Below are 27,750 nucleotides of genomic sequence, written 5' to 3'. Positions count from 1 at the left end.
TCGCTAGTCATTTTTTGACTGATTCATTGATTGATGAACATCTCCAATCACTTTGTTCTGCCTTCCAGGGAAAGCTCTACACCTGCTCAGATAGTTCCAAACAGACTGAGGCGGAATGCAAGTGAGTACAAGCTGGAGGACAGCCAGTGCCAATGCTGCTTAACTCGGGGAGGTTGTTGACTTGGCCTTAGAGAAGGGACAGCCCATTCTTTCTGAGATGGCACTGACAGCTGGACTTTAACCCACGGGTAATGTTATCACATTGACATGACATGTAATATTATCTATTCTTAGAAGTTCTTCCCAATGGCTAGTAGTATGGGTTTAAGCCTGGCCAGTCTCATCCCACCCAGCAAGCCAGGAGTCCTTGGTGTGTCAGGTGTGAAGGGAGATGAGAGACCCGAGAATTAACTCTTCCTTCTTTCTCAGGGGTAACTACATCACATACAAGGACGGGGAGGTCGACCACCCCATCATCCAACCCCGCAGCTGGGAGAACAGCAAGTTTGACTTTGACAATGTTCTGGCAGCCATGATGGCCCTCTTTACCGTCTCTACCTTTGAGGGGTGGCCAGAGTGAGTATACAAATCAAGGCCTGCCCACCCTGATATTAGAGGACAAAACATTCCCCAAGTTTTATTATTCTCCCACACTCCTTCCCAGAGGTCATACTTACCTGTGTCCTTCCCAAGCAATGAGGGTTTGTTTCTAGAATAATCTGCATACCATGGTCACTGCTGAAACATAGACTCTTCTTTTTCTAGAAGATGTCAACATTTCAGAAATTCCAACCAGAAAGGAGCTTCTTTTAGCTCCCCCTCCCTACCTCAGAATGAGCCACAATGATAGGGTTCTTTGTCATTACTCTCATGGCATCTAGGAGTGGGGTGAGTTTCTCTAGGTATGAGCCCCTGGATTACCATAGGATTCAAGATTACTACTCCCGACATGCACTCAATGTGGACAGAGATGGCACAGATAATCTGTTTTTAGACTCTACCCTAGTCTCCGTAGGAAGAGCCTTGCCTATAATTACAGTGAGAAGTAAGAAAGGGATGGAAGTCTGAGTACAAATTCCTCCCGGAGATAATGCCTAGACCAGCCTGGTTGGCCTTTTACACTGCATCACCTCTACCAGGCTGTTCCATATATCTTGTATAGACATCTGCTTCCCCAAACCCCCCACCCAGTGTATTCCAGGAAAATTACTGTCAAACAGCCAGAAAATTCTAAATATTCCTAAGTCAGATTTAGTGCATGGATCTGAGATGAGGTCACCCCATAGATAGTACCTAGAGAATAACCGAGTACTGTACACAGTAACAAAGGAAAGAGAGGAGATAATCCCTGTCCATGAAGAGGAGCAAGCATAATGGGCACATAGTCCAGGCCCAAATGAATGGCATACGCATGGAAACTACCTAAGTATGAATACAAACCATTGTTGATGATCTGAATAAGCTTGGGTCATTTTTTATCTAGCACTTTTATCTAAATGGATGTTTGCTCTCAGATAGATTTATTTTATGTTCACTGTAACATCTTCTGAGTCTATGCCAGTTTACAAAGCTGTTCCAATATTTACTAATGTTTCCAGTATTTGAAATCAATGTCCATGACTCATTTTACATTGAAATAATTATTGACGGTTTCAAAACACTCTCATATACATTATATCAACCACACTGCCAGGTAGGAAAGTCAGGCTTATTGTCTCCATTGTACAGATGAAGAATCTGAGGCTCAAAGAGGTTAAGTGATTTGCCCATAGTCCCACACCAGTAAGTGGCAGAGCTGGGACTTGAACCCAGATCTTCCGACTCTCAGCCTAGAGCTGTTTCCAGCACCCCTGATCTGAGGATCCCTAGCAACAGTGGTACCATCATTCCACAGAGGTGACACTGCTTCTCCGCTTCTCTCTGGGGCCTGTCTCCCCCTGCAGGCTGCTGTACCGCTCCATCGACTCCCACACAGAAGACAAGGGCCCCATCTACAACTACCGTGTGGAGATCTCCATCTTTTTCATCATCTACATCATCATCATTGCCTTCTTCATGATGAACATCTTCGTGGGTTTCGTCATCGTCACCTTCCAAGAGCAGGGGGAGCAGGAATACAAGAACTGTGAGCTGGACAAGAACCAGGTAGCTTCCTAGAAAGGAGAGGAACAGGTGGCGGGGCAAGCGGGGAGCAGGGCTATGTGAGGAATGACAGCAGTTGGAAGCTTGCGGCCCACCTGGAAGAGAGGCTGGAGTCAGGAGAGAAATCCATGCAGACACTAAGATTATCTGTCCGCTCCTCAATGAAGGAATAGGGCTGTCAGTCTTCTGGAAGGGCCTGGACAAAAGAAATGCAAATCCTGGATCTGGCAAATGCATTCAGCCAACAATTATTGGTTAAGCATCTACTTAAGGAAACTCTATGATAGATTCTGTGGGGGGAAAAACCTCATGTCCTATGTCTCAGAAGTTGACTAGTCAGAAAGTGCCCATAAGCATTGGCACATTGATAATGAAGGAAAGAAACCAGAGCAATGAGGGAGTGAGAGTTTCAGGGGTGGGGAAGAGAGGGGTCTTAGAAAACCACTAGTAAATGGTTTCTTAAATAAAACACAAAGGCCTGCACATGAGGTGGAAGCAAGAAAGAGGCTTAAGTAGGAATGATATGGGAATGCCAGGACTGTAAGGTATTCTGTTGGCCTATGAGAAAGAGCTGGCAACTCTGTCAGTGAGGAATGAAGCTGTTACAGTGGGCTGCAGCATGTGGTCACTGAGGTCACTTCCCTAGCTAGGATCCCCGATGGGGAGAGTGAGAGGGAACTACATCCCTGTCCATAAATGACTTAAGTTCTTATATGGGAAAGTACATGGCACAAGACATTCAGCTGCACATCAGTTAGGCCAGCTGGACCCCTCATGGGTTTTGATGTCAACATCTTGGGTTTAGACTCATCATTCTGGCTGCTGTATGGCCTTTGGATTGAAAGTAAGATGGGAAAGAAGGAGGCCAATTAGAAAGTGTAGATGAGAAATGATTAGTGGAGGTGGACAGGATAAGAGGAAATAAAATTTGTCAGGCCTGGATATTGGGTGTGGAGGCTGAAGGTAAGTGAAGAGGCTGGAGTGACTCCCCAGTTTCTGACACAAGAATCTGGGCCCAGTGCAGAGAAAATGAACTGGATCTGTCCTGGAGTCCCAAGAATCTAGCCAGCCCAAGATCTGATCCCCTATCCTTGAACTATGTCTTCTGATCTTGTGGACATGGGTAAATAAGGAAGATTGACTTAGGACAGGAAGGAGAAGTTGAGAAGTGCCCCAAGGAGAGTCTGTGGCATAGGAAATAATCAATGAGAAGACCAACTATCTGTCATTCAGTAAGTATTTATCAAATGCCAACTAAGTGTCAGCAGTATACCAGGCATTACCAAGTTGAAAAAAGGAGACACAAACTCCTTAACAAAATCTTGGTAAGGAAATTGACTAGAGGCAATGCTTTCCTTGATTAAGAGAGTGATAGAAAAAAAAAAAGGCCAAATAACATCTCAAACCTGTAAATGAGCTACATAAGTAGATTATTTCTCTGATTCCCAAGGTGTGTAGTTTCATCCACATGCCACCTCCTCTGCCACCCCACACACATCAACCTGGTTACTAACCCCCTCTCTCTGTTCCCGCCCCACCCCTCCCGGTGCCTCCTTCCCAGCGACAGTGCGTGGAATATGCCCTCAAGGCCCGGCCCCTACGGAGGTACATCCCCAAGAACCAGCACCAGTACAAAGTGTGGTACGTGGTCAACTCCACCTACTTTGAATACCTGATGTTCGTCCTCATCCTGCTCAACACCATCTGCTTGGCCATGCAGGTCAGTCCGGGGGGGGCCCTGGACCCATGACACCTGCAGGAAGGAGGATGCTAGGGGAGGAGATAAAGTGTAGAAGAACTGCATGGTTGTCTCCAGTGTGTCACCTCCATGTTGGCCAAGAGAGGCAGAAAGAGCAGAAGAACTGTCCTCTTTTCCCAGATGGAGAAAGACAAGTGTCCCTTCTCAAGGATGAGCTCCTCTCTGGGACCTTAGAAGAGAATCCATAGACGCCTGGGTTAATAAAACATTAAGAGTGAAGGAAATGGAGAACAGAGGGGGAGCCTGAAGAGTTTGTTATTGTGAGGCCTGGGTATAGAAGTTGATTCTATATCCACCTGTCTTCAGGGAGGTCAACTTATGCTTGAGCTCTCTTGAGAACCGGAAGTCTCCATAAAGTTGTCATAACCAGTCAAAGCAGGAACACAGGACTCTGCCAACCTGTGTTTTCAGAGCTAGCAGAGAAGGGAAGAATTTGCAGGATTTCCTGAGTCCACCTGGCTGCCCATGGAGGTGTGAATGGCTTTCCAGGGCTTGGTTCAAGGAAGATCTCTGTTGAGAGGAAGGTGGTAAGGAGTAGGGATGTCCCTGCCTCATTTTCACAGTCCTTCCCCTCCCCTCAGCACTATGGCCAGAGCTGCCTCTTCAAAATTGCCATGAACATCCTCAACATGCTCTTCACTGGCCTCTTCACCGTGGAGATGATTCTGAAGCTCATTGCCTTCAAACCCAAGGTAGGCCTCTGAAAAAGGTGTCTGGTCTGCAGGCACTGGAGGGATGGACAAGGGGGAGTGCCAGTACTGAAAGAAGGAGAGTGAGGGGCAGAAATAATCAGTGGAAGACCCCATCTTCCTGGAAGATAAATGGTACAACTCCTAAACCTACCAGGATTTGCACCAGGACAACCCATTGAGATAGAGTCTCCACTCTAGCCTGTGGCTGGGAAGTACAGGAAACAGATTCCTCCCTGCACTAAGCCTCTTCTTCCAAGGAGGCAGATGATGGTCCTTCTCCTCTTTCCCACCCTGTGTCCACCCTCATCCCCCAGCACATAATCTAGAAGAAACTATGCCCACAGACTGTCAAACCAAACCAAACCTCTTCACAACCAGCCCCCCAGATTCACTCAGGCTACTGTTCTACTGTCCTGTCACGTCATCAACCACAGACCACCCTCCTCATAAAAAGCTCAGCCAGGGCTTCATTTGCTCGGGGCTCAGTTTTCCAGCCTATGGAGTCCTCCTGTTCAGATGCTACATCATTTTTCCCTTGCACTTTCCAGTACAGGAAAGGCAAATGTCTGTGGCTTGCTACTTGTGAGCAACTTCTAGGGAAAAAAGGCTGGGAGAAAGAGTAGAACCGTTGGCTGAATGAGGCAGGGTAGGAAAGGTTGAATTGCCTGTCACTTTGGATTTTCTGTGCCCTCCCTAACCAGCCTCACCCCCATTCTCCTGGAGAATGGAGGAGTAGACTGACTTGAGCATCATCTTCTACCCCTGAATAAGGTCAGAATCATTGGCATCCGCTGGCCTGGGATTCACAACACAGGCAGTTGCTTCTGAGGGAGGGTATAGCTACAACTCCTTTGGAGAGCGATGAGAAAGAAAGAGTTGATTCTAAGAGAATTATATGGCTACAGACTTGAGGAAACTTCTCTAGCTTTTTGAGCCTTCTCTCCTCCTCCTTTACTAGTTTTTACAGATTCAACACAGATCAACAGGAGAAAAAAGGAAGGGTCTTTGTTCATATATTCCATTTTTATTCAAATTTTTACTTGTCCTGGAGTTAATTGGGACAGGGAGAGTACTCCTTGGCTGTTGGATCCATATTCATTTAACAAGATGTCTATCATCTTCTTTGAATTAAAATTCAACTAACATTTCTGAATAACCTACCATGTGCTACACATACCTCATTGCATGTAATCCTCAAAACACCCTCATAACACAGGTATTGACGTCCTCATTTTAGGGAAGAGGGAAGTGAAGCTCAGAGCAATTAAGTGTAATATTAATTACATCATTATTAAGTGGCAGAACTGGGAATAGAATCTGACTTTATAGTTGATGTAATTTCCACCATGCCAAGCTGTTAGCAAGCACCTTCCATGTCAAGTGTTCTGCTGGGTGCTTTTCAGAAAGAGGTAAACAGCCTGTGAGGGACTTCAAGATAAAACAGACAATATTCTTGCAATGCTGATTCCTTCCCTCAAAGAATGCCTAGGGATCTTGGCTAATTTTCAGAGAGTAAGACTCTCTGAAATGTCATTTGGTGATAATAATGGTGCTTCCTACCTCCTCCAGGGCAGTAAATATACTCTTTTCACTTTCTCTTCCAAGCCCAGTCCCATTCAGGGGCATAAATTTTGTCCTGACCCAGAGAAACCCACTGAATCTCCCTGGTCACCTTCCATAGGGCCCATGGTACCTCTGCTTACCTGTGGTCCTATTCCAAGCCACGTGGCCCAGCAGTACTGACAGGTTCACAGCCCACAGCTCATGACCGGCGATGCCGGGAATGCAGGATCATTGCCAAGTTGAGCTTCAGTTGCAGATGATAGCCTCTAGTAGGGAAACTGGCATCACTTTCACCTAGTTTCATGAGACATATGGTTTAAATATTTCAAAGCCTTGAGTCATCCCACAGTTGACTCAGATGTGTCTCTGATGATGTCTGATGCATTCTGCAGAGCTCTGCAATGGACTCTGTGAATTATTCCTCATGACCACAGAAGATATATTGGGCAGACCTGCCCTAAGAAGCAAATGAAAGTGATCCCTGCAGGAGCCTCAGATTGAAAGACACCCTTACTTAAGTCCTGCAGATCAAGGAACAAGCCGTTTCCTAGGAAGTAGCTAGCTGTGGTGGTCTAAACCATAAAGTGACTCCTAGCTTCCTCAATCCCTAGTTTTCTGTTGTGATAAGATGGAGTAAAATAAGAAAGACTTCTCCCACAGAAGTAAGAGAGCCATCCTGGGATCGTTTGCATTTCACACATGCCAGGGTCAATCTGTGGTGTAAAGAGAAAGGAAAATGGATAATTTCTGTGAATATCTCTAAAGGGACTTCTGGCAATACAGGGGTAAGGGTCACTGGACCTGTCTGGCTAAAGAAGGTTGACCAGTTAGGACTTAAGGAGAATAGGGTGCCCCGGTTTCTCATTAAGGTATGTTCTTTGTTTAGGGAATAGACTCCAGGAAAAGAATCCTCCAAAATTTCAGGCAGAAAATCAAATCAGAAACAACTTGAAGCCCTGGTAGAAATATCTGGGTGGGTGTGGCCCAAGCACCAGTGGCTTCTGAAATATAGAACAGCTTTCATATCTCACCATTAACTGAGATTCTCTTCAGTATCACTGGCATGATCCTTTATATATGATATTAATGAGTCTGCACTTGCAAGTATTGAAGGCTTTCTTTGTAAAAGGACAGTTAGACAGCAAGGATGTAGAAGACTGGCATCAATCGTAGCCAGGGAGACGTTACCAGAAGTTCTCACTGCTTGACTTTTCTTCTCTATCTTTTCAGTCTCTATGATTGGTTGGTTGGTCCATAGGTTGGCTGATCACTTGTATCTTGTTTCATTCTTCATTGTCTTCGTGGTGATTGATGTTGCCAAGTTCTTCACTTCTGTTCTCCTCACCACACTATGGAAAATCACTTTACTCAAGTAAATCCCTGCCTTAAATCCAACTGCCCCACTCCTTAAGTTGACACTCTATTCCAATCACACCAAAAACTATGGGTGAGTATAAACCAAGTTAGAGCAATTCAGTCCCCCACCAAAACTCAGGAATCTGTAGGGAATGTCTGAAGCAAATGCAGTAGGTAATAGTAGTATTGATTTCAACACTTAATAGCAAGCCAGAGGAGATCCCTTCCCTAAAGTAGGAGACACTGAATGGTACCTGGGTCCTACATGCTTGTGTAGGACCAAGTTGGTCAGCATGGAAAAGTTTTGGTTAGAATTATCTGAAGGTAACTAGATAACTGGGTTGTTCTCCTATAGTGAATTGAAATGCATCAGCAAAGACAGAAAAAAAATTTAAGATACACTTTATGATAAGCACTGAAAAAATATCTAATACCTAGAAATAAATCTAACAAAAAAATGTCTAAGATCTCTATAGAGAAAAAAAAATTTCATACAAAGGAACTAAAGAAAACTAAGTATTAAGTTGAGAAATATATTGTGTTCATGAAAACTCAATATTATGAACATGTCATTTCTCTTCAAACTGATCCATAAATTCTGTACAATCCCATTGAAAACTCCAGATTGGACTTTACCCGAAGTGAGAATGGCAGGAGAAAGGGAAGCCATCAGCAAACCCTTTCTGGCTGATAGGATGGCCCTGGGCGGTCCCAAGGTTTCAACCCACTTGGGCAGCTCTGACATCACCATGGAGAGAGAGGCAAGAACCTGGTTCCAGAAGCAGTGCCAGTCACAGATACTCCACTGTTAACTATAGGTTTTAGTACCAAAAGAGCTGATGATGTCACTTGGTTGCCTGGGATTTGCTGCTGACAATGACTCAGCAAGCACAATGAGGAGGGGAGGAGGGAGCGGAGGGGCTCCTGGCTTGCCCTCCTCAGCAGAAGTCGGTTTGCCCAGGAAGGCAGGAGTTCCCCCAGTGAAAGGCTCCTGACTCCTGTGCTCCCTATAAACTTTCATGTGGGTCATGGAGGAATGAAGATGCAGGTCTGCCGTTGCTGAGATGTATCTCGGGCCCCTTGGCTGCTGCCCACTCCCTATCTCCCCCAGAGGAGGATACTGGAGGGGATTTGACCCTGCTCCCTGCGATCAAAGCCTTGGCCTCCCCTTTCAGCTTTCTCCCAGCCTGAGAACAGTCCAGAGAGGTGAACAGAATCAAAGTAAAGTAGCTCGTTGACCTTCCTGACACCCCAGCCTTCTTGAATAAGAGCAGCCGAAACCTTGGGACTTACTTTCGTGTTGCAGGACAAATAGGGCCCAAAGGCATTTCAAACCGAAGGGATGAAGTGAGGCCTCTGGACCAGCTCTGTCTAATAGAACTTGCTGCAATGTTCCATATGCACTGTCTACAATATAGCCGCTAGCCTTCTGTGGCTATTGAGCACTTGAAACGTGGTTAGTACAGCCAAGGACTGGTTTTTCAAATATATTTAATTAATTTAAAATTATATAGCCGACTGTGGTCGGCAGCTGCTATATTGGGCAGCACAGCTCTAGACACTGATTCTATCCCATAATATTTCCAGCTTCTGCTGTCCTCTGTCTGTCTTGGTTTCTTCAGCCCAGCTGCTCTGGCTACATGAAGCCAGATGGTTTATCTCACCCTCCCCACTCTCTCTCCAGCTGTTAATTTTCTACCAGAAATTGACTCATCATGGTGGAAACCCTCTTGATAGGGTAAGACAGTCTCTTGCTCTAGGATCCCACAGTGTGGATTTTCTCCTGACTTGGCCAGTCCTCGCCATCATCCCTGGACTTCCCCAGCCCTTGTCAGCTGCAAGTGCTGAGGCTCCTTCTTTGTGGATCCTGTCGCACCTGGTTTCTGAGCTTAGGAAGGCCCTACGGAAGGCGGAGAAAGTGCCCTGGCAGGTGAAGTCTGGAATTAGTCTGCTGCTAGGGGTTGAATATAAGGTGTGTCCCCGGTGATCCCTGGGGCGCCCAGCTACAGTTTTTCCCAGTCCATTGGACTTCAGACTAGGTTTCCTGATAGTGCTTTAGTGCCCTAGTGAAACTGAAATCTGAGAGCCCTAAGACCCTACCCAGTTCTTGCCTGACCCATCCTCAGGGTGTAGAAACTTGTCCTTGCGCATCCCAGTTGCTGGCCAGAGACTTGCTGCCCAACAGCTTTGATGTCACTTCCAAAGGGGGTGCCCAGCCTTCCAGCCACATCATTTCCCTAGCTCGGCCCTGCCTAGCATCCTCACCCTGCCCACTGGCTTCTACTGCTAGGCTCTAGCATGCCTGGTAACTGTCTGGGGCTGTGACTCCTGTCCCCTGCTCCCAACACAGAGAACTTTCCCAACATTTTCATAGTGTGAGCTAACAGTAGGGGCAGTAATTCAGCTGCCACAAAACTGTCTCTGCTTTGGGGGTTTTTTTGTAGCCCTGTTATCTTTCCAGAAAGAGGACATGATGGCATTGAATCAGCCTTGGCTGCTTCTTGGAGGACAGAGAAGCAAAAAGAGGGTGAGGTTGGAGACAACGGCCAATGCTGACAAAGAACGCAGCTCCTCCTTTCCTCAGTCTGTTGTCCCGAGGAGTCCATCAGTGGCCCATGCACACATCCCTTGGCTGGGAGCAAGGGATGAGTCATAACTAAAGGAAGCCTGGTTAATGAGATGCTCTGAGAATCACAGCTGCTCAGGACCATGGAGGTCAAATGCTTGTCAGGCTCCTCCCCATAGCCCAGCATGTGGCACAGCCTCACTGTGGTCCCACCCACACGAGCAGCCACCGGGCTATGAGAAGGTACCGATCGGAGGTTCTCCAGCCTGCCTGAGAGAGCATGCTGCTGGTCTTGTACTTCCCACACACAAAGGCGGCCTTCCTCTTATTGCTGATCATGCCTTGTACGGTGCAGGGGATCCCATGCCTCCGATGGTCCCCAGAGCAATCTTTTCTCCGCATACTCTGTTGTTCTTAGGGATGATTCTTCTCTTCGGAAGGATTGTTGGCCCTGACATGGGTGGGCACAGGCCCTGCCAAGGTGAGGAGTGTTTGGGGATATTCTAAGGGCATGATCAAGATGGAGCTAATTTCTTTTCACTGGGCTTGTGGCAAAAGAGACAGATGTGGGCTAGGTTGGGGCTCTAGGTTCACATCTGGATATGCAAAGGGAAAACTGGAGTTGGGGAGGTGGATGCTAGGAAGCACTCAGAGACAACACTTGCAAACAAACTTTGCAGTCCAATTACTCAGTCTACCCTGTCAGTTCTATCCATGCCTAGAAGTTTCTTTCCTTAAAGATCCAGCATCTAGGGATGCATGGGTGGCTCAGTCAGTTAAGCATGTCTGCCTTTGGCTCAGGTCATGATCTCAGGGTCCTGGGATCAAGTCCTGCATTGGGCTCCTTGCTCAGTGGGGAGTCTGCTTCTCCCTTTGCCTGCCACTCCCCCAGCTTGTGCTCACTCTCTCTCTCTCTCTCTCTCTCTCTCTGTCTGACAAAAAAAAAAAAAAAAAAGATCTAGCATTTGGCTTCCCTTTGGCAAATACCTTTCCACACACAACATGAAGATGTCGTAAAGATGCCAGCTTGGGGTTCTCCAGGGACACATGTGCTTTCTACATATGCAAAGGGGGCTTCTGAAGCTGAAGGTCCAGATTGTGCAGACCTAGACCCACTGTTTTAGGGGTTAGAGCTCTTGTCCTCCATAAGCAAGCTGCCTCCAGGGAAGGGACCAGGGTTCTGACAGTCACAAGGCAGAAGGAGAAGCTGAGAGCATCTTAGTGATGACACAAGCCCCAAGGCAAGTAGCTGATCTGCTTTTCTAACCCAGGGAAGAGAAACCATTTTTACCAAACATGAGCCCTGCCTACTTCCCTACTCAGGCAGGGTGTCATATCTGGACTGTGTATTCATTAGCTTCCAAAATCAGATGTGCTTGCTGTCTGCCAAAGGAGGCAAGCAGGGGGGCGCACCAAAGGATAGGCTCCAAGTGTTGCCAACTCTGACAGAAACAGAGCCACAGGAGAAAGGGACACATGAGCTGGTGTTCGAGAAGCTGCTAATCAGCAGAGGTCTGTCAGCTGCCACCAAGACCCTGAGCAACCCCACAGGGCCCTGGGACAACCCGAACAGATGCAGTAGAAGGGTGGCAGGGCCAGGATTCCTGTAGATGCAGCAGCACAGCGACCGAGGGGCCGAGACGAGCCTGCAGGCAGCATTCCATCAGGCCTGGGTCTGGGTCTGGGTCTGCCCCTGGGGGCGACTCCCTACCCCTGGCTGGAAGGGACACTCTACCCGATGCCCTTCCACAGGCTGGCAGAAATTTCAGTACTCTTTCTTTCTAGCCCAGTAATGGACCAGGAGAAGGCAGGTGGAAGTAAGATGACCAGTAGGAAAAGATGTAAACCAGGGCCATTTCCTCTTCTTGAAAGCTGAGTATCTTCCAGAAACTTGGTTTGTTTTCGCCAGATGATCACATTGCCAACTAAAATCTACTTTCTTTCCAACGTTATCTCTGGCTCTAACTGCACCACTCGCCACCAAGTCAGCCCTACATTTCTGTGTGATGCAATCATTTTTGCAAGGCTTTATTTTTTACCAAGCAAATTTTGCTTTCTTCGCTTAATCATTCACTCCCCAGCAAGACAGAAAATGCTGGTAGATTGAGAACCAGGAAGCCTATCCCCCCCTCAGCATCAGGGAGTGAGTTGGGGGCGGGCCAGTAGAGCTATAGTTCCTACATGCAGTTCCCTCCATGGCTCCGTGTCTCTGTAAAGCAGGGAGACTAGCTTAGCAGACTGTGGGAGACAGTAGGGTGATGCCTGTGTTCATCTGTTTGGACTGCTAGAGCACATACCACGGACTGGGTAACTTACCAACAACTAGAATGTCTTTCTCACAGTTCTAGAGGTTGGAAGGCCAAGATCAAGGTGCCGGCATGGTTACCTTCTCTGGTGAGGGCCGTCTTTCTGGTTCACAGCTGGCACCTTCTCACTGTGTCCTTATGTGGTGGAAGGGGCGAGGGAACTCTGTGGGAGCTCGTCCATAAGTGCACGAATCCCAGGGATGCCTGGGTGGCTCCGTTGGTTAAGTGTCTGCCTTCGGGTCACATCGTGATCTCAGGGTCCTGGAATCGAGTTCTGCATGGGGTTCTCTGCTTACCAGGAGTCTGCTTCTCCCTCTCCCTCTCCCTCTGTGCTCTCTCTCTCTCTCAAATAAACAAACAAATAAATAAAAGCTTTTTAAAAAAAAGCAGGAATCCCATTCTTGTGGGCTCCACCCTCGTGATCTCATCTCCTCCCAAAGGCCCCACCTCCTAATGCCATGTCTTTGAGCACCAGGGTTCCACCACGTGAAATGGGGGATGGGGGACACAAACATGCAGATCAGAGCAATGTCTAAAAGGCACCAGTGGCTTCTGAGGAAAGTGCCATCTCGATGGACCATGACAGGGTCCCTCGGCCTGAGGACATTGCACCCAGCCCTCTAACTCAGAAAAAAGGAACCTCCTGCCTTTCCATGCCCTTCTTGTCTGTTATCATTTAAAAATGGGCCCTTTTGCCGTTCTGGCGTTCTGTCATCTCTCATCCTGGGCTTGTTGATTCCATCCCTTCACACAGATTTCTGCCAGACACCATAGTATAACTCCAAGTCCCGTCCTAATGCATCCTTGAAGTGAGATCATAGAAGACGCAGCATAAACCATGCTACTAACATCTAGAACTATCACTCACGTTTTCCTGTGACTAAAATGACCCGTTACTGGGACAAGATTGGAGGCCCATTTCTTTTTTTTTCTTTAATATTTTTTTATTTTATTATGTTAGTCACCATACACTACATCCCTGGTTTCTGATGTAAAGTTCGATGTTCATTAGTTGCGGAGGTCCATTTCTGATCATTTCCTCTCTTTCTCTGTCCCTAGGCCTTGTCTTTCTTTGCGTTATTTCCAGAACTCTTTGCCTATATGTTGTTGGGCTAGTGTTTTGCTGCAGGCTAAGGTTCACAAACAGCTCAGCAAATATCATATTGAGCGCCAACATGGCAGGCACTGTGCGTGGTACCAGGGACACCACGGTGACCACAGCAGGCTGGCGAGCACAGCCTTGCTCACTTCGCCTTTTTAGAACAGACCTCCCTGACTTTGGCTCACTCTTGGGTCTGGTAGAGTCCTCAGTTCACCATCACACCCATCCCTGGAAAACCTATTCAGCCTGGTACTCCTGTTCCTACTTAAGAAGTAGCAAATAAACACATGAACCCATTTTGTATCAATTCCAATACCTCAAATTAAGTAACACTAAGAAACAAGGAGGAAAGGAAGTAATACAGATTAAGTGTCTGAAGAACCAGACATTACACTAGATTTTTTTTTTTTTGGTAAAGATTTTATTTATTTGACAGAGAGAGAGCACAAGCAAGGCGAGCGACAGGCAGAGGGAGAGGGAGAGGGAGAAGCAGGCTTCCCGCTGAGCAGGGAGCCCGATGCGGGACTCGATCCCAGGACCCTGGGATCATGACCAGAGCCGAAGGTAGATGCTTAATCAATGGAGGCCCCCAGGCACCCCTGCCTTAGATATTCTCCATTCACTGCCTCGGTCAATCCATGAGAGAAGCGTTATGGCATTTAGGAAACCGAAGGTCAAGGAAGAGCTAAGTCATGTGTCCAGGATGGCGGAGCTCTTCTGTTGTTGTTTTTGTTGGGGGATTCCAAGGCAGGTTTAGGTGATTTAAAAGCCAAGCTCTATCCACCACCCCCTCATTGATACCGCAAATGTGAACAAGCCGAGATTTTTCTGTGCACCTAGTGGGTCCTCAGCAAGTGTTCACACTCTTCCTTATAAGCAGATCAGAGGCAAAATGAAAGCAAGCCATTCCCAAGTCACAAGTTTCTGTAAACTGATGGAGTCACTCCATTCCCACATCCCTCCAACTCCTCAGAGGCTCCTTAACTCCCTTTCCCCCTCATTCACCCACTCTGTCCTTGGCTCCTGTGTTTCCCTGCATTGGTCTGGACCTTCTGGATTTCTCTTCCAAACCTGAAGTGACAGGTCTTTTCAGGGGAGGAGACAGTCATCTGATCGGTGACTACACCTAATAGCCTGCATATTAATGTGCACGCAGACACACGTGCACACGCCAATGCACTTGCAATGGGAAGACTTGCAAGACATGGAGACAAAAATCAGATTGCCAAATTCCTGAAAGGCAGGAACTGTTTCATAGGCATTTCTGCATCCCATGAGAGGCATACCGTGGAAGTTTAATGTGTGTATGCCTGCATGCATGATGGAAATTATGAAACTGGAAAACAAGGAAAAGAGAGTCCGAATATTCATATCAGAAAACACCATTAAGATCATCCATCTTCCATCAACACAGAAATCTCTAAGCCTTCCTCCTTTTTGCCATAAGAGATTTCTTCAGGCAGCTCTGTTGGGAATCCTTCTTTATATTGATCTGAAATGTGCCCCTCTGTCATTTCTACTTATTAGTACTGCTTTTTCCATCTTTTTTTTTCTATAAATGGTTATTGAGCACCTCGGCGATGATGTCGAGATGTGGTACCATATCACAGGGCTCACGGTGTAGTGCAGAGACAAAGGGGTTATGGAATAGCTCAAGTGCTAGGGTGGGGGAAAAGGCCACCACAGGGACAGCCCCGCCAGGGGAGGAGACATCTGTTTCCGATAAGGTAGTCAAGAAGGTACTGGGTAACCTGGGGCCTGGAGGTTGAAAAGGAGCCGGAAGAGCCTTTCAGGCCTAGGGGAGAGCAAAGGCCCTGAGGCCGGGGCAAGCTCAGCTTACTTTGGGAACTGAGAGCAGTGAGTGAGACGAGGGGTAAGAGGACACAGGCCCTTCAGGACCTGGGAGGAGTGTGGATTTATGCTGACTGCCCTCAGAATCCACACGGAGCAGGGCCTTAGGGGGAGTTATACCATCGGATTCATGTTTTCAAACCAGCACGCTGCCGGCCTGGAGAAGAACGCGCACTGGTACTGGCCGAGGGGGGAAGCAGTTAGGAGTCTGTTCCTGGACATGCAGGTGACAGCCGCGGAGGGTGGGTGGAGGTGGGCCAGGTCTCAACACTGTCTGATGGTGAAGAGGGTGTGAGGGTGAGGAAGAGGAGTCAGGGAAGGTCAGGATAGTGTTTTAGCAGGACTGCCTCTTAACCTTTATATCCTTCCAGATGCTGAACATAGTAGAATCTGGTACCTGTCAGACACTCTGGAAATGTCACAGAATCAGAGCAAACCACAGACAGCATCTCCTGGGGAAACTGAGGAACCCTGTTTCCTTCCCCACAAAAATGATTCCAGCCTCACGATGACAGCTCTCACATCCTATGAGGAAACCCCCTTCAAGTCTCACCTTCCCCGGGTCCCTCCCAAGAACTTGCTGGAGAGGGAAGCAGACATGGAAAACCAAGGGAGTGGTTGCTAATGCCTGGGGAGCTGCCATCTGGAGTGGTGATCCGCAGGCCCTGACGTGGCCGCCTAAACTAGGGAACTCCTGCCTTCAGCGTAATTAGACAGCTTTCTTCCATGCAGGACTCAGAGCTCATGCATGGTGTGCTCTCAGATCACCCCAGGTTAAAGTCCTGAGTAAAGGCTAGGAGATACGGCACTTGCAGCCTTTTTAGAGGATGGAATCCTTGTTTTTTGATTTGTTTGTCATGTCTCATTGAAGTGCCAGTTACCATCTCCCAGAACTCGTGTTCCACAGAACACAGTTTTGGAAATCTGCAGAAGCACCACACTGATCCGAGGAAGCGAAGCTGGCATTGAGGGTTGAGTGGGAGGGACCAAGGATGCACAAGGTCCTGTGGTGCGCTGGGCAGCGCCACCCAGGGAAGACCCAGCCTGTGTGTGCTGGGAAAGCATTTGGAGAATGCTTATCTGAGGACCACCGTGGGTAGGTCCTGTTCAGTGGCCCGTTAATGGCCAAGGTACAGGGTAAATTAAACTAGAAGTATGAATGGCTCTTAGATTGAATGACTTTCTATTTCCTCACCAACCTGAAAAATTCAACTTTAAAAAATCCCAAGAGCAAGCCACATTTCCTTTTAAGAGTTCTATAGAAACTTAGACATCCTTTTAGGCTAATGATCTTTGATCCTTTTAGAACCAAAGTTCCCTTTTTGTAACAAATACCTTGTAATACCTCCTTAATTTTCCTTAAAGAAAATCAGAGGAAACTCAAATCTTTATGTATATAAAATTCACATCTATACACATAATGTCATATTTATATATGTAAATGTAAGATAAGATTTATATATTTTTCACATAATGTGTGTATATATACATATACAGATATATAAAATCCCTGAATTTTAATGAAATGGGAAACATCTGTATTTAGTAGAAGAATTCATTCCACATAAAAAAATAGAGGTTAATGAAATATGAGACCTTGGAATAAAAACTTAAGATAAGTTATAACCAACAGGCCTTATTTGCATGTGGCACCCTACATGTCTCCCAAAAGTCATATAGGACACACCACAGTTCATTAGGCAGAACTGTCCCATGCCTAGCAGGACATCCTTGACCCATCCACCCATTACAAAATGCCACTTTTGCCCCCCTGAATCTTAGTGGTGCCCCTGCAGGTTCCAAAACACCCCTTAGAGGGCAGTGAGTGCCCCAGAGTGAGAACCAATGCCTTAGGCTGAGGTAGGACTTCATTCAGCCTCTTATTTAATTCTTGAAATATTTGAAACCTGTTTACCCAAATTATTAAGAAACGAGAGTCTCTCACCAGCAGGGGAACCCCTCAACCCAGAAACACACCACATATGTACGTTTCATTCAAAGGAGTAGAAAGGGAAAGAGAAGGAAGGGAGGCAGCAAGGGGGTGACATGTAACAACGCCCCCCCCCCGCCCCACCCCCTGACCATGGAGTGGCAGCAGAGTCAAGAGGCACCTGCTGTGTGGGGTACAGCTCCTGCGTGCTTCCTAGCAGCCTGATTGGTGAGTTGGCATTACCCTGATTATTATTTATTTGTGGAATGTCCACAGGGTACCTGATGCCAAACAGTGCACGCAGACAGGCACAAATGGGCTTTGTCAGGGAGGGGCCTCCCCACCGGGGCTCTCGTACCCAGGGATTTGCATATTGTTGCAACATTGTGACAGGTTTCTTTCCTGCCTGGCACTTGAGAGCTTGAAAGTCACTATGAATGATAAAAAATAATTATATGACTTGCATAAAGCCTTTGTGTGGGAAGGGTGGTATTAGCTATTACATTTAATTATTTAATGTGGAAAATTATTCACACTGTGTAAAGAAGCCAGGCGGAAAGTACACTGTGGTTCCCTTCTCCGTCCCTGCCACTGAGAAAGAAACCAGAACGCACAGAGTATGGGAGGGAAAGAGGGATCCCCAGACCCACAGGGCTCGGGGTCACCGCTGCCCCAGCGGACCTGAGGCTCGACCAGCAACCAGCCGTCACTGTGGGGGTGGGGGCTGTGCAGGAAGGCCCCTAGCAAGGCCAGGAGGGGTGGCCTCCCACGGAGTGCTCCAACAGCAGCAGCCAGAGGCCAGCAGCCACTGTCCCCGTCCTGCTCAAACTCAGGTTGTCCTCACAAAGCCCGGAGGGCTTCACGGTGACTGTTCCTGTTTGACAGAGAAGGAAGTAGGGGCTGTGGGAACTCACCTGCACAACTCCAGGTACATCTTTGGAAGCGAGCGCAGGAGCTCAGTGCATTCCCGTTTTGTTCACTGAAGTGGGTGCAGGTGCTGCCTCTCACAATTGCAGGGAGCCGTACCTGCCCCTTCCCTAAGGAGGGCTCAGCCCGTTAGGTCAGAAAGGGCATGGAGGGGACCGGTCAGATGTGGGTTTGCTGTGCTTTCCTAGCTGGGCTGGAGGGGACAGGACTCAAGGCAGGCAGATGGCAGAGGGCTGAACTGGGACCTGTGGCAGAGGGGTGGCATGGCTCCTCCTCATTCACCCGCTCCCAGTGCTGCCTATTCTCTGCCTCCCCTTCTCCTTCAAAGAGTGTCCACGGTGTTCCTTTGAACGGCAGTTTGCCTGCATGCATTGCACTGTGTCTGCCCAGCCTTGCCCCACCACGGGGATGTGTCCATTCAGCACCCTGGGCCTGGAGGATAAACTTTGCAGGAAGCAGCTACTGGGATCCTGCCGCCTACCCCGGGGCACACGGAGGCACAGAAAGAAACTTCTAAGGTCCCCAAAGTGAGCTTAGCCAGTAACCCCCAGTTTTCATCTGCTCCCAGGGGAGAAGGCTGCAGGTGTCAGATCTGTTCAATCTTGTGTAGTCCCAGGCACCTAGTAAGTGCTCATCACGTGTTGGTGAGAGAAAGAAATGAAAGAGGGCCTTTAAAATGTTCCTGGGGAGGAAAAAACTTAATTAAGAAAAAGAAAAATGGAGCAGAAGGTATCCAGTTCAAAGTGCACATTCCTCCGACAATGTCAAGAGCAGCCCCATCAGCACCACCCACCTGGGGCCTCCTCTCCTGAGGGGTGCGGACCCAGTGCCACACCCCGGCCCTCAGCCTGCTCCTGCCCCTCATGTCTGCTGTCCCCCAGCTCTCTGTGCAGCCTGAGCCTCTGGGAGCCTCTGAATGAGCACATCACAGGGGAGGAGCTGACAGAGGAAGACAGAATCCTCACTCCCTCCCAGGCTGCCGGGGGCCTGGAGCAGCTGTGTGCTCCCCTCATGACTTCTCCATTAGACGCCACTAATCTCCATGATTACTGTTATGTCTAAATGACATCCTAACGTAATACAATTCCTATTATCTCTGCTTGGTGTCAGTTACCATTGGGTTCCATGAGATTCCATGAGATCGTCTCTTGCCACTGCCACTGAGCTGCCAGCTGCCTTCAGCACCTCTCCCTGGTTCATTTGCTCTCCCCCACATCTCAGTCCCACCACCTGAACCCCAGGAGAGACCAGTGCTTCCAAGGAACTGGACACTGCCTCCCCAGCCACCCCAAACGCCTCTGCTCAGCCCCCTGCCTCACATACCTTCTCTCATCTGCTTGCTGACTCAAGCAGGGGCTCTTGTTCTCCTTCAGGGACCCCCTGCCCCAGGTTGAGGATGAGCCATCGTTGGTCCCTCCCTTCCATTGTAGGCCCTGCCTCCCCCAGGTGGCCTGACACTGCCTCCCACTTTGTGTGGATTCCCTGCTTTCCCCTGCGATGCCCTGGGCCAACCTCTGGGACTGTTTGTCCTGCCCACCTCCTCTCATGCTCCCTTCCACTCCCCCCTCGTACTCCTTTCTCCTTCTCCCCACTTCCCACCATCTGCATGGCTTTTCCTAACTCCTCCTTCCCTCCTTCCCTCTGTTTCTGCCATCTACATTTCATGACCTTCCCCATCCTGCCCTTCTCACCTTTTGCTTCTCACATGATTCCTCAGTTCCCTTGCTTCTCTGGCATCTCGGCATCCTGCAAGTTGGCCTTTCCCTCCCTCTGACACTTCTGCTTCCCGGCCTTTCTCTGTCTCCATTCCAGCACCTCCACCTCTCCTCTCGGCTCAGGCCTCTCGCGTTGACGCTGAGCCTGGCAACAATCTCCGGGGCTCTGGGTCCCTGGAAGTAAACACCCCCGGATGGACTGAAAGTCCAGGTCAGCCTCCCCATCGGGCCAGGCAGGTTTCCTCATCACCTCCTCTGGGTTCCTTTGCTTTACCATCAGAGGTAGATTCTGAAGATGGGCAGGCAAGAATAGAGAAGAGGGGAAAAAACAAGTGACGGCCGCAAAAGAACACTTACCTCATAATCCCTAAGCACACACAGCATACTCCCAGGTGCACAGACTTTCCTGTGATACATTCTCATCACCAACCTGTTTTAAAGCCTTTCTTGTCTCTGAGATCACAGAGGAGGCCTCTGCGCTGGGCAGGGGAGCTGAGAATCCAGAATTCAAGGGCTGAGGCACATGCCTCTAACCTCTCCACATCAGCCCTGCTCCCTGGGACCAGAGGTGGGAAACAGGCCCACTTGGCAGCCCACTCCTGTCCTCCCAGACCTCCAGGCAGAAGTAGGGGGGCCTGGGTCTCCCCCAGTGGAAATAGTGGTTTCTCAGAACCTGGCAGTTAACTGTCCAAATTACCCTGCGTCTAAAAAAATTTAGCCATAACAACTTGCAAACTGTCATGGGTGTCAAAGATGGTCACACTACTCACTAGTGACTCAAGATGAACAGAATAGGCCCTAGGTGCTGGCGAAAGGTGAGCTCAGGATTCCAGAACCTTCAACTCTTCCTTCCTTCTTCCACACACCTGGGCTTTGCCTGCCCTTCTACTCAGTGCCACCCTCAAAATGGAACCTGTGAATCCTGCTTAACTAGGAAAGAGGTGGATCAATTCAGATTAACCCTGACAGTCATCCAGACTTACTTACAGCTAACTTCAGGCCAGGCATACGTCCAAGTGCTTTACATGTATTATCTCATGTAATCCCCATTGTAACCCTATAGTTTTCCCATTGTACAGGTGGGGAAACTGAGGCACAAAGAGGTGAAGTTATTTGCTCAAGAGTACCCAGCCTATTAGTGCCAGACGTAGAATTTGAATGGACGACCTACCTCCAGAGACCATGCTCTTAATACTGCCTCTTTCAACTTGGAATAGTTTCAGTGATAGAGGTGAATCAGGGCGCAGAGAATCCAAAAGAGAGGAAAATCCACAATTCTTGTGCATTCAAAATGTACAACATGGTGTTTTGTGGCAATTTCTCCTTTCTAGTAATGATTTGCTAAAGCTAGTATCAGTGTTGTCTGCATGTTCTCAACCCGCCTCGGCCAGTGAGTGGAGGGTCAGCAGCACTGAGGAGAATGGGCCATCCTGAGGGTCCAAGCAGCTGCCAATCACAGGGGTGGCCGCTTATCAGCCCGAGTGGATGCTCTCGAGAGCATTGCCAGGAAGGCCAGAGAAGAGGCCTGTCTTCTGAACTCACCCCTAGACACTGGGAATTTGAAAGAGGAAAACCCACTGAATCTGCAGGGTTTAAGGATGTCAAGGGAAACCCTTTTCACCCCCAAAACACCATACCTTCTGGGTGATTAGCCCTGCTTGACTCTGGGGAGTTGGACAGTAAGAGGTTTGGTTCACCATTTCAGCGAGGGCAAGGAAAACCCTTCCCTAACCTTGACTTCTTCCCTACCATTTGGGACCTCATCACCAGGGAAAGAAGCAGTGACAGGTGTAACCTGGCTCTAGGTCAGACTGATTTCATGAGAGAAAAAGCCTATGATTTTTCCCACCCTCCTTCTTCCATTACACCCCCAAAATCTGTGTCAACTGTGGTTTCCAGCAAGTGAGGGGGTAGGCAAAAACAGGTTTTGTGTGTGTGTGCGTGCACGTGTGTGTGTGTGTGTGTGTGTGTGTGTGAGAGAGAGAGAGAGAGAGAGAGAGAGAGTGCACGCACGCATTAAGCTCTTAAACTTCAGAGAGTGCAGGGGAAAAAATATTCCTCCAGACCCTGCCCACTTAGGGATTTGGCCAGGTGTCTAAATGGAGATCACCCTGTTTCTGGGGATGGGTGTGGATGGGGTGGGAGGAACGACCGTTGAGAGTGGGAGGAGGAGTCGAATGAAGGAAACAGAGAGCTGAAAGCTGGATCTGAAACTGTCTTCATGGTCCAGCTTGCAGAATTGATGGGCTTGTGGGACAGAGGAGCCGGGAAGGTGGGTGGACAGGTCAGGGTAAAAATCTGCGTCTTAAAGGGATCCTGTCACCTGCCCCCCTCAGCATGCTCCCTCACCCCTGCATTCTAGCTATGTGTAAATCTCCTCAAGAAGAGTCCAATAAAGCAAATGGTTGGTCTCTGCAGCCAGTGGAGGCCCTGGCACTGGGCCTACCAGGTAGTTTGCCTGGATCGGAAGCCTCAGCAGCACAGCCTGGTGAGGGCAAGGGCGAGGCATGAGGCATTCATCTTGAGCGAGCCCATCCAGTGAGAGCCTGCACTGGAAGGTTGGGAGAGGGGCCATGGTCAAGGAGCAGTGGACTGGTGTGTGCTTTCCCTCCATCTGCACGTACACAAAGAAGTCCCAGAGAAAGGGTGATGAGCAGTGCCCAACTGGGAGGTTGACAGGGTCCTTTTGTTGTCTGCCTTCCCCTGGTGCTCAGCAGCTGACTAACCTGTGTGTTTATCCTGGCCTTTGCCCTACTCTCCGCCTTCCTGCCCTTTTTCTCCCCCTCAGAGACGTTGCAGATGAGGCCGGCTTACCCATTTTGTTTCAGGTCTCTGGTGAATGAGAAGACTCCAACTCAACTTCCTTTTCTGAGCGCTGAGCCATCCCCCTCCCTATCTCTCCTCTTGCCCCCACACCCAAATAATGTTTCGTTAGCACGTTTTCTAGGCTAGACGCTGAACATTCCTGGACTCTGCTCTAGCTCCTGTTTCTCTCCTTTCTCTTCCTTGACCCTGCCTCCCCTTCCCTTCTGAAATAGCTCTCCCCACAAAGATGGTATTCCCATTGAGAGAGACTCCGCCAGTGTTTTCCAAACTCTAATTTTAAAACACATGCATATATATAGTTCATTTGGGGTCTTCACTCTTTTCCTCCTTTCTTTAAAAACCAGTCTTCTCCATTTGCCCTGTAATAGCATCTAAGAACCTGGGAGGGAGTTGGTTATTTCCTGCTCATAACATGTGACTTAAATGGGAGAGAACAGTCTCCCTCTGCCTCAAAGGCTCTAGTATATTCAGAAATGATTCTGGGAAGCCAACAAGAAAGCATGATTTCCAGCTGACCCTCACCTGACCCACGCCCTGGCCAACCTCTGCTTCTCCAGTCTGGCTGTCCAAAGTCTCTGCCGTAGCGTTTCTGTTTTCTTTTGGCAGAAATGCCTGGGAACCGAGAGGCCCCTTTCCCTGTGACCTGACCTCCCACACTAAGAATAACAGCCCTAGGACAGCATGTCTTGCGATCCCTCTGGAAAGAGGGCATGGCTGGGAAGTGGGGAAGTTCAGGGAGCTGGATAGAGCCAGGAGGAAATGGAAGAACACAGACTCTTGGCTCTTGTGAGTAAAAAATTAAAAGGGAGAGTTGGCAACCTTCAAAAGAACTAGGGAAAGAGGTCTGGGAAACTCTCAGAGGACCCTTAATACTTTCATACCCACTCCCCAACCTCGAGAAATCCATCTCCTGGAAGCCCCAACTAGTGGCTCAGAGAATAGGAAAATGCTGGTCCTACCAAACAAATGTGGTCCAGCCCTGTCTGGTCTCCTTGGCAGAACATTCCCTGAAAAAGCGAAGAAGCAAATGTCCTTTTTTTAAGAAGACAAGTAACTTTAGTACTAGGTCCTTTCCTTTCCAGTCCTGGGGAATATGACTGTCCTGTTCCTGGGCTTGCCCTAACTGTGAGCCTGTGCCCCATGTGGCCACGAGGCGGTGCTCTCTAGACTCCCACACTTCTCAGAGAAGCAGGTGGTCCTGACCCAAGACACCTGTCCACTCTGTGAAGGGTCCACCCTCCTGGGACTCTTGGAATCCTCTAAGAAATCTGGGACAGCCTTTCCCTTGGTTGACTAGTTGTCCAAGACCTCAAAAAAGTCTTTCAAAAGCATCTCTTCCCTTCTCCAAATATGGCAGAACACAAGTGAAATCCCAGTGTACAGGGTGAAGGGGTGAAGTCGGGACTCGGACTTCTACCCCCTCAGTGCCATAATCTCTCTTCCATGGCACGACGACCTCCAATCCCTTCCTGCGAATTCTATGTCCCCATACCCTCTACCCACACTCCTCCTATTAATCTAGTTCCCAGGCTTCGATCATTTCGTTCACTTTGGCTGGCATTTGCGTGTCAACAGGGACTCTACATCAAACTAGGAGACGTTAGGAAAGGAACCTAGCGGAGGTGTGTAGGAGACGCCCCTGAAAGCACTGCCTGGGGCAGTATCTGACACTACTAAACTGTAAGATTTACCTGGACTCTGTCTCCTTTCAGTTCATAAACCCTTTGCCAGGACAGAGGTGTCCCTGGAAACACCAGGGCATGTCCAGTGCTGGAACAGGGGTGACCCTGACTCTAACTGCAAAAAGTCCAGCATATTATAGGTATTGTTTTAATGATGCAGTCCTCTTGTTATTGCCAAGCTTTAGATGAGTCACCGCTGAGCCCAGATGACCTGGCCACCCTTCTGGACCACACTGCTGTGGTTTTTCAGAGTCTTTGGAATTCCCAGGTCATCCCTAGGACCACAACCCACTCACCTGGGGGGGGGTGTCACACACCTGTGTCCCTCCCAGCCTCTAAAAAGGCCCTTCTGATGGAGGAGAACTGTGGGCGTAGGAGACGCTGAGTGGGGACTGAGATGAGAGTCCAGCCATGTCCCTGCACCATTGCGACTCGCACTGCCTACCCTCCATGCCCATGCCTGCCCCCCGCCCAGTGGGAAGCAGAAAGAGCCTTTGTGCAGGAGGGTGGTGAGGCGGGATGGATCTGGAGGAAGGGGGGTCATATGACCAGGGGAGGGTGGGGCAGGAGGGTTGGACCAGCCACCTTCCAGCCACCTGCTTCCCTCTTGGTCTCCTTGGCCACAGTAAGGGCATTCACAACTCCAGCAGCAACACTGAGGTGCCTGGACGGTGATTCTGATGGTGATGTTGCTCTGTTCTTGTCTGTCTAATATTCCTTTTTAATCCCCATCCTGCCTGCCCCTCCCTTATGTAGGGTTACTTTAGTGATCCCTGGAATGTTTTTGACTTCCTCATCGTAATTGGCAGCATAATTGACGTCATTCTCAGTGAAACTAATGTGAGTATGACTCTGCCCTCCCCAGGAAGCCTCCTCCTTCCTCCTCTGCCTCCTCTCTTTCCCCTTTCTTTCACTCTCTCTCTTTACCTCCTTTTATTTGTTTGGCTTTTTAATTTCCTGTTTTTACCCCCCTCCAGTCATGCTTTTTATTGAACCTGCCGTCGTCTGTGGGGGAAAAAAAGTGGGAGCTTCTCCTCCTTTTTTTCTGCTTGGCCCGGCTCTGCCCCGCTGCACTGGGCCCAGGGGCCCGGAGCTGAGCGGAGGGGGCAGGCGCAGGGGGCTGCCCGGCCCCCTCCCCGGGCAGCCCCACCCAGCGGAACCTTGGTACTAACCCAGCTTTTGTCAGGCCTCTCCGCCCCGTGAGAACCAGGTTGCCCAGGTTTGAGCCGCCAGAACTGTAGAGTGGTAAGAGAGTATTTAATGTGCCCACGTAACCTCTTTCTTTTCTCATTTTTTTCTCTTCTCTCCTTTCTTTCATGCTTTTTTTTTTCATTTTTTCCTCTTCCTTTTTGTTTTGTTTTTCTCTTTTGTTGGTTTTTTTTTTCTCTTCTCTCTCTCTCTCTCTTTTCCTCGGCTTCTCTGCCCCATGCAGCACTATTTCTGTGATGCATGGAATACATTTGACGCCTTGATTGTTGTGGGTAGCATTGTTGATATAGCAATCACCGAGGTAAACGTAAGTACATGGCGTCTGTACCTAACTGTCCGTGCCTGCTCTAACACTCATTTGTCCTTTCCCCGGTTCATTTTTTTTCTTCATTTTATTTTCTCCTCCCCACCTCCTTATTTTCATTTTGTTTATTTTGTTTGTTTAAATTGGTTTAAAGGATTTCTTTTCCTTGTTGCTTTATTTTTCTGTTCTTTTTTTTTTTTTTTTAACTTTTGGAACGAGTTAGGCCTTCCTTTTCCTTTTAAGTTCTGATTGCTGCATCTTTTCTCTCTCCCGTTTCACTCAGCCTGGCATGACTCACACTGTATAGGAGGGTGCAGCTATGGGAGCCAGAGAGTGCCAGAACAAGGGGATATTTACAACTGTGGGGCCACTGCTGGGGCAGGAACCCAAACCTCTCCTCACCCCCACCTTCACCTCCAGACTGCTGCCTTACCCTGTTTTCCCTTCACCCCCATGGCACCTTGGAAAGGCGCTCTCTCAGAGTGGAGCACTGAAGTTAAGGCTTGGACTTTGCCTGCATTGTCACCCCAAGGACCAGCCCATTGCATTCACACTGAAAGGAAGGGCTCCATGGCCATTTTAACATCAGCAGCCCATGCAGGCAGCCCAGCCCTCCAGGCTTGTGTGGGACAGAAGCGGAGAACTGGCCATGTCTGGCCTCTGGTTGGGATCCTGCATCCCCGCAGTGGCCAAAGAGCCAGGTGGCTGGGTGATCCACTGGGAGCTCTTCCCAGGGGCGGGGACCCTGCCTCCCACTGGCCGCAGAAGCAGTCTCTAGATGAACACCTCACTCCCACATGAAGCTGCCCATACAACTGACTCTTGCTCCTGCCTGGTTCTCCCGCTCCCCGAGTCCCTCACAAGCCTGCCCCCGGGCTCTCTGGTCTCAGAACCCCAGCCCCTGGCCCCGGGCCTCCTGCTGTCTTCTCCCGAGCTGTCTCCTCCTATACAGTTCCTTCCAGTCCCTGCACATGTCTTTTTGTTACCTGGCATGTTGAAACCTTCTCTCTTTATCTATGGGCAAGCCCTCTGGCGATTAGTCTTTAACATGTGTTGTTTAATTTTTTTGTTGTTATTATTTTTCCTTAATTAAGAGACTTGGTAATGTTTGCACAAACCTTTCATGCACTGAACCATTGAATAACAGCACGGAGCAGACGCTGTAGAGTTTTGATCTAAGATGTTTGAAACTACCCAACCAACTGCCCCCATCTCCCTACTGCATCCTTACCCTCCCCCTGCCCGCTCCGTATTTTGCTCCCAAGCAGTTGAAGTGACATGTTATCTTATCTGCCTGATTCCCCTGACGAGAAGTCCGTCTGCCCCCCCCTTCCAGCACATGGACACTGGAAGGAGTCCGTTGCGCATTCCCTACCTCCCCCTCCCATTGGCCTCTTGCACCCTCACTGCTCACCCTATAGTTATAGATTTGATGGCCCCTCTGTCTCTGAGATCCCCCTGAGTTGTCTTTGTCTAATGGTGTGTGTGTGTGTGTGTGTGTGTGTGTGTGTGTGTGTGTACTCACTGTCCCTTGACTTGTCCCAGGAGAGCGTTAGGTCATTTAAAAACAAGGTCCACCTTCCTACTCATGTGCTGCACCTCCCCTCCCCTCAGTGCCCCTCCCGACCACCCTCACCTCACCACTCTGAGCACACTCCGGGCTTTTCAGGCCAGATGAGCCCTACGTTGTATGTCAGGTGCTATTCAGGGCCAGGAGTCACCCCGGCATTTCTAAAGACCAGCAGCACCTTCGTGCTTGGAGCTCTCAGAGTGCACTGCTCTCAACTGAGGGAGCGGGCAGGGAGACAGATAGGGGAGAG

General features: G+C 48.9%; 1 protein-coding gene across 12 annotated transcripts in view; it reads left to right on the top strand.

Moving 5' to 3' along the window:
* The window catches only part of CACNA1C (calcium voltage-gated channel subunit alpha1 C), a 639,879-nt gene that overhangs the window by 546,123 nt on the left and 66,006 nt on the right, over nucleotides 1–27,750 (top strand). For 5 of the 12 annotated variants that reach the window (XM_040641995.1, XM_040641988.1, XM_040641992.1 and 2 more), the window contains 6 exons: nucleotides 69–121; nucleotides 430–576; nucleotides 1,944–2,145; nucleotides 3,704–3,862; nucleotides 4,483–4,593; nucleotides 25,850–25,933. In XM_040641995.1, coding sequence (XP_040497929.1) covers nucleotides 69–121; nucleotides 430–576; nucleotides 1,944–2,145; nucleotides 3,704–3,862; nucleotides 4,483–4,593; nucleotides 25,850–25,933 — 756 coding nt within the window. Of the gene's footprint in view, nucleotides 1–68; nucleotides 122–429; nucleotides 577–1,943; nucleotides 2,146–3,703; nucleotides 3,863–4,482; nucleotides 4,594–25,173; nucleotides 25,258–25,849; nucleotides 25,934–27,750 lie in introns of all 12 variants that reach the window. The other 7 variants (XM_040641994.1, XM_040641993.1, XM_040641991.1 and 4 more) reach the window with 2 other exon arrangements.

The sequence above is a fragment of the Ursus maritimus genome, unplaced genomic scaffold (genome assembly GCF_017311325.1).
Source record: "Ursus maritimus isolate PB19 unplaced genomic scaffold, ASM1731132v1 scaffold_26, whole genome shotgun sequence".
NCBI classification, from domain to species: domain Eukaryota; kingdom Metazoa; phylum Chordata; class Mammalia; order Carnivora; family Ursidae; genus Ursus; species Ursus maritimus.
The sequence above is the reverse complement of the archived record's forward strand: the minus strand, read 5'-3'. Positions and strand labels throughout refer to the sequence as shown.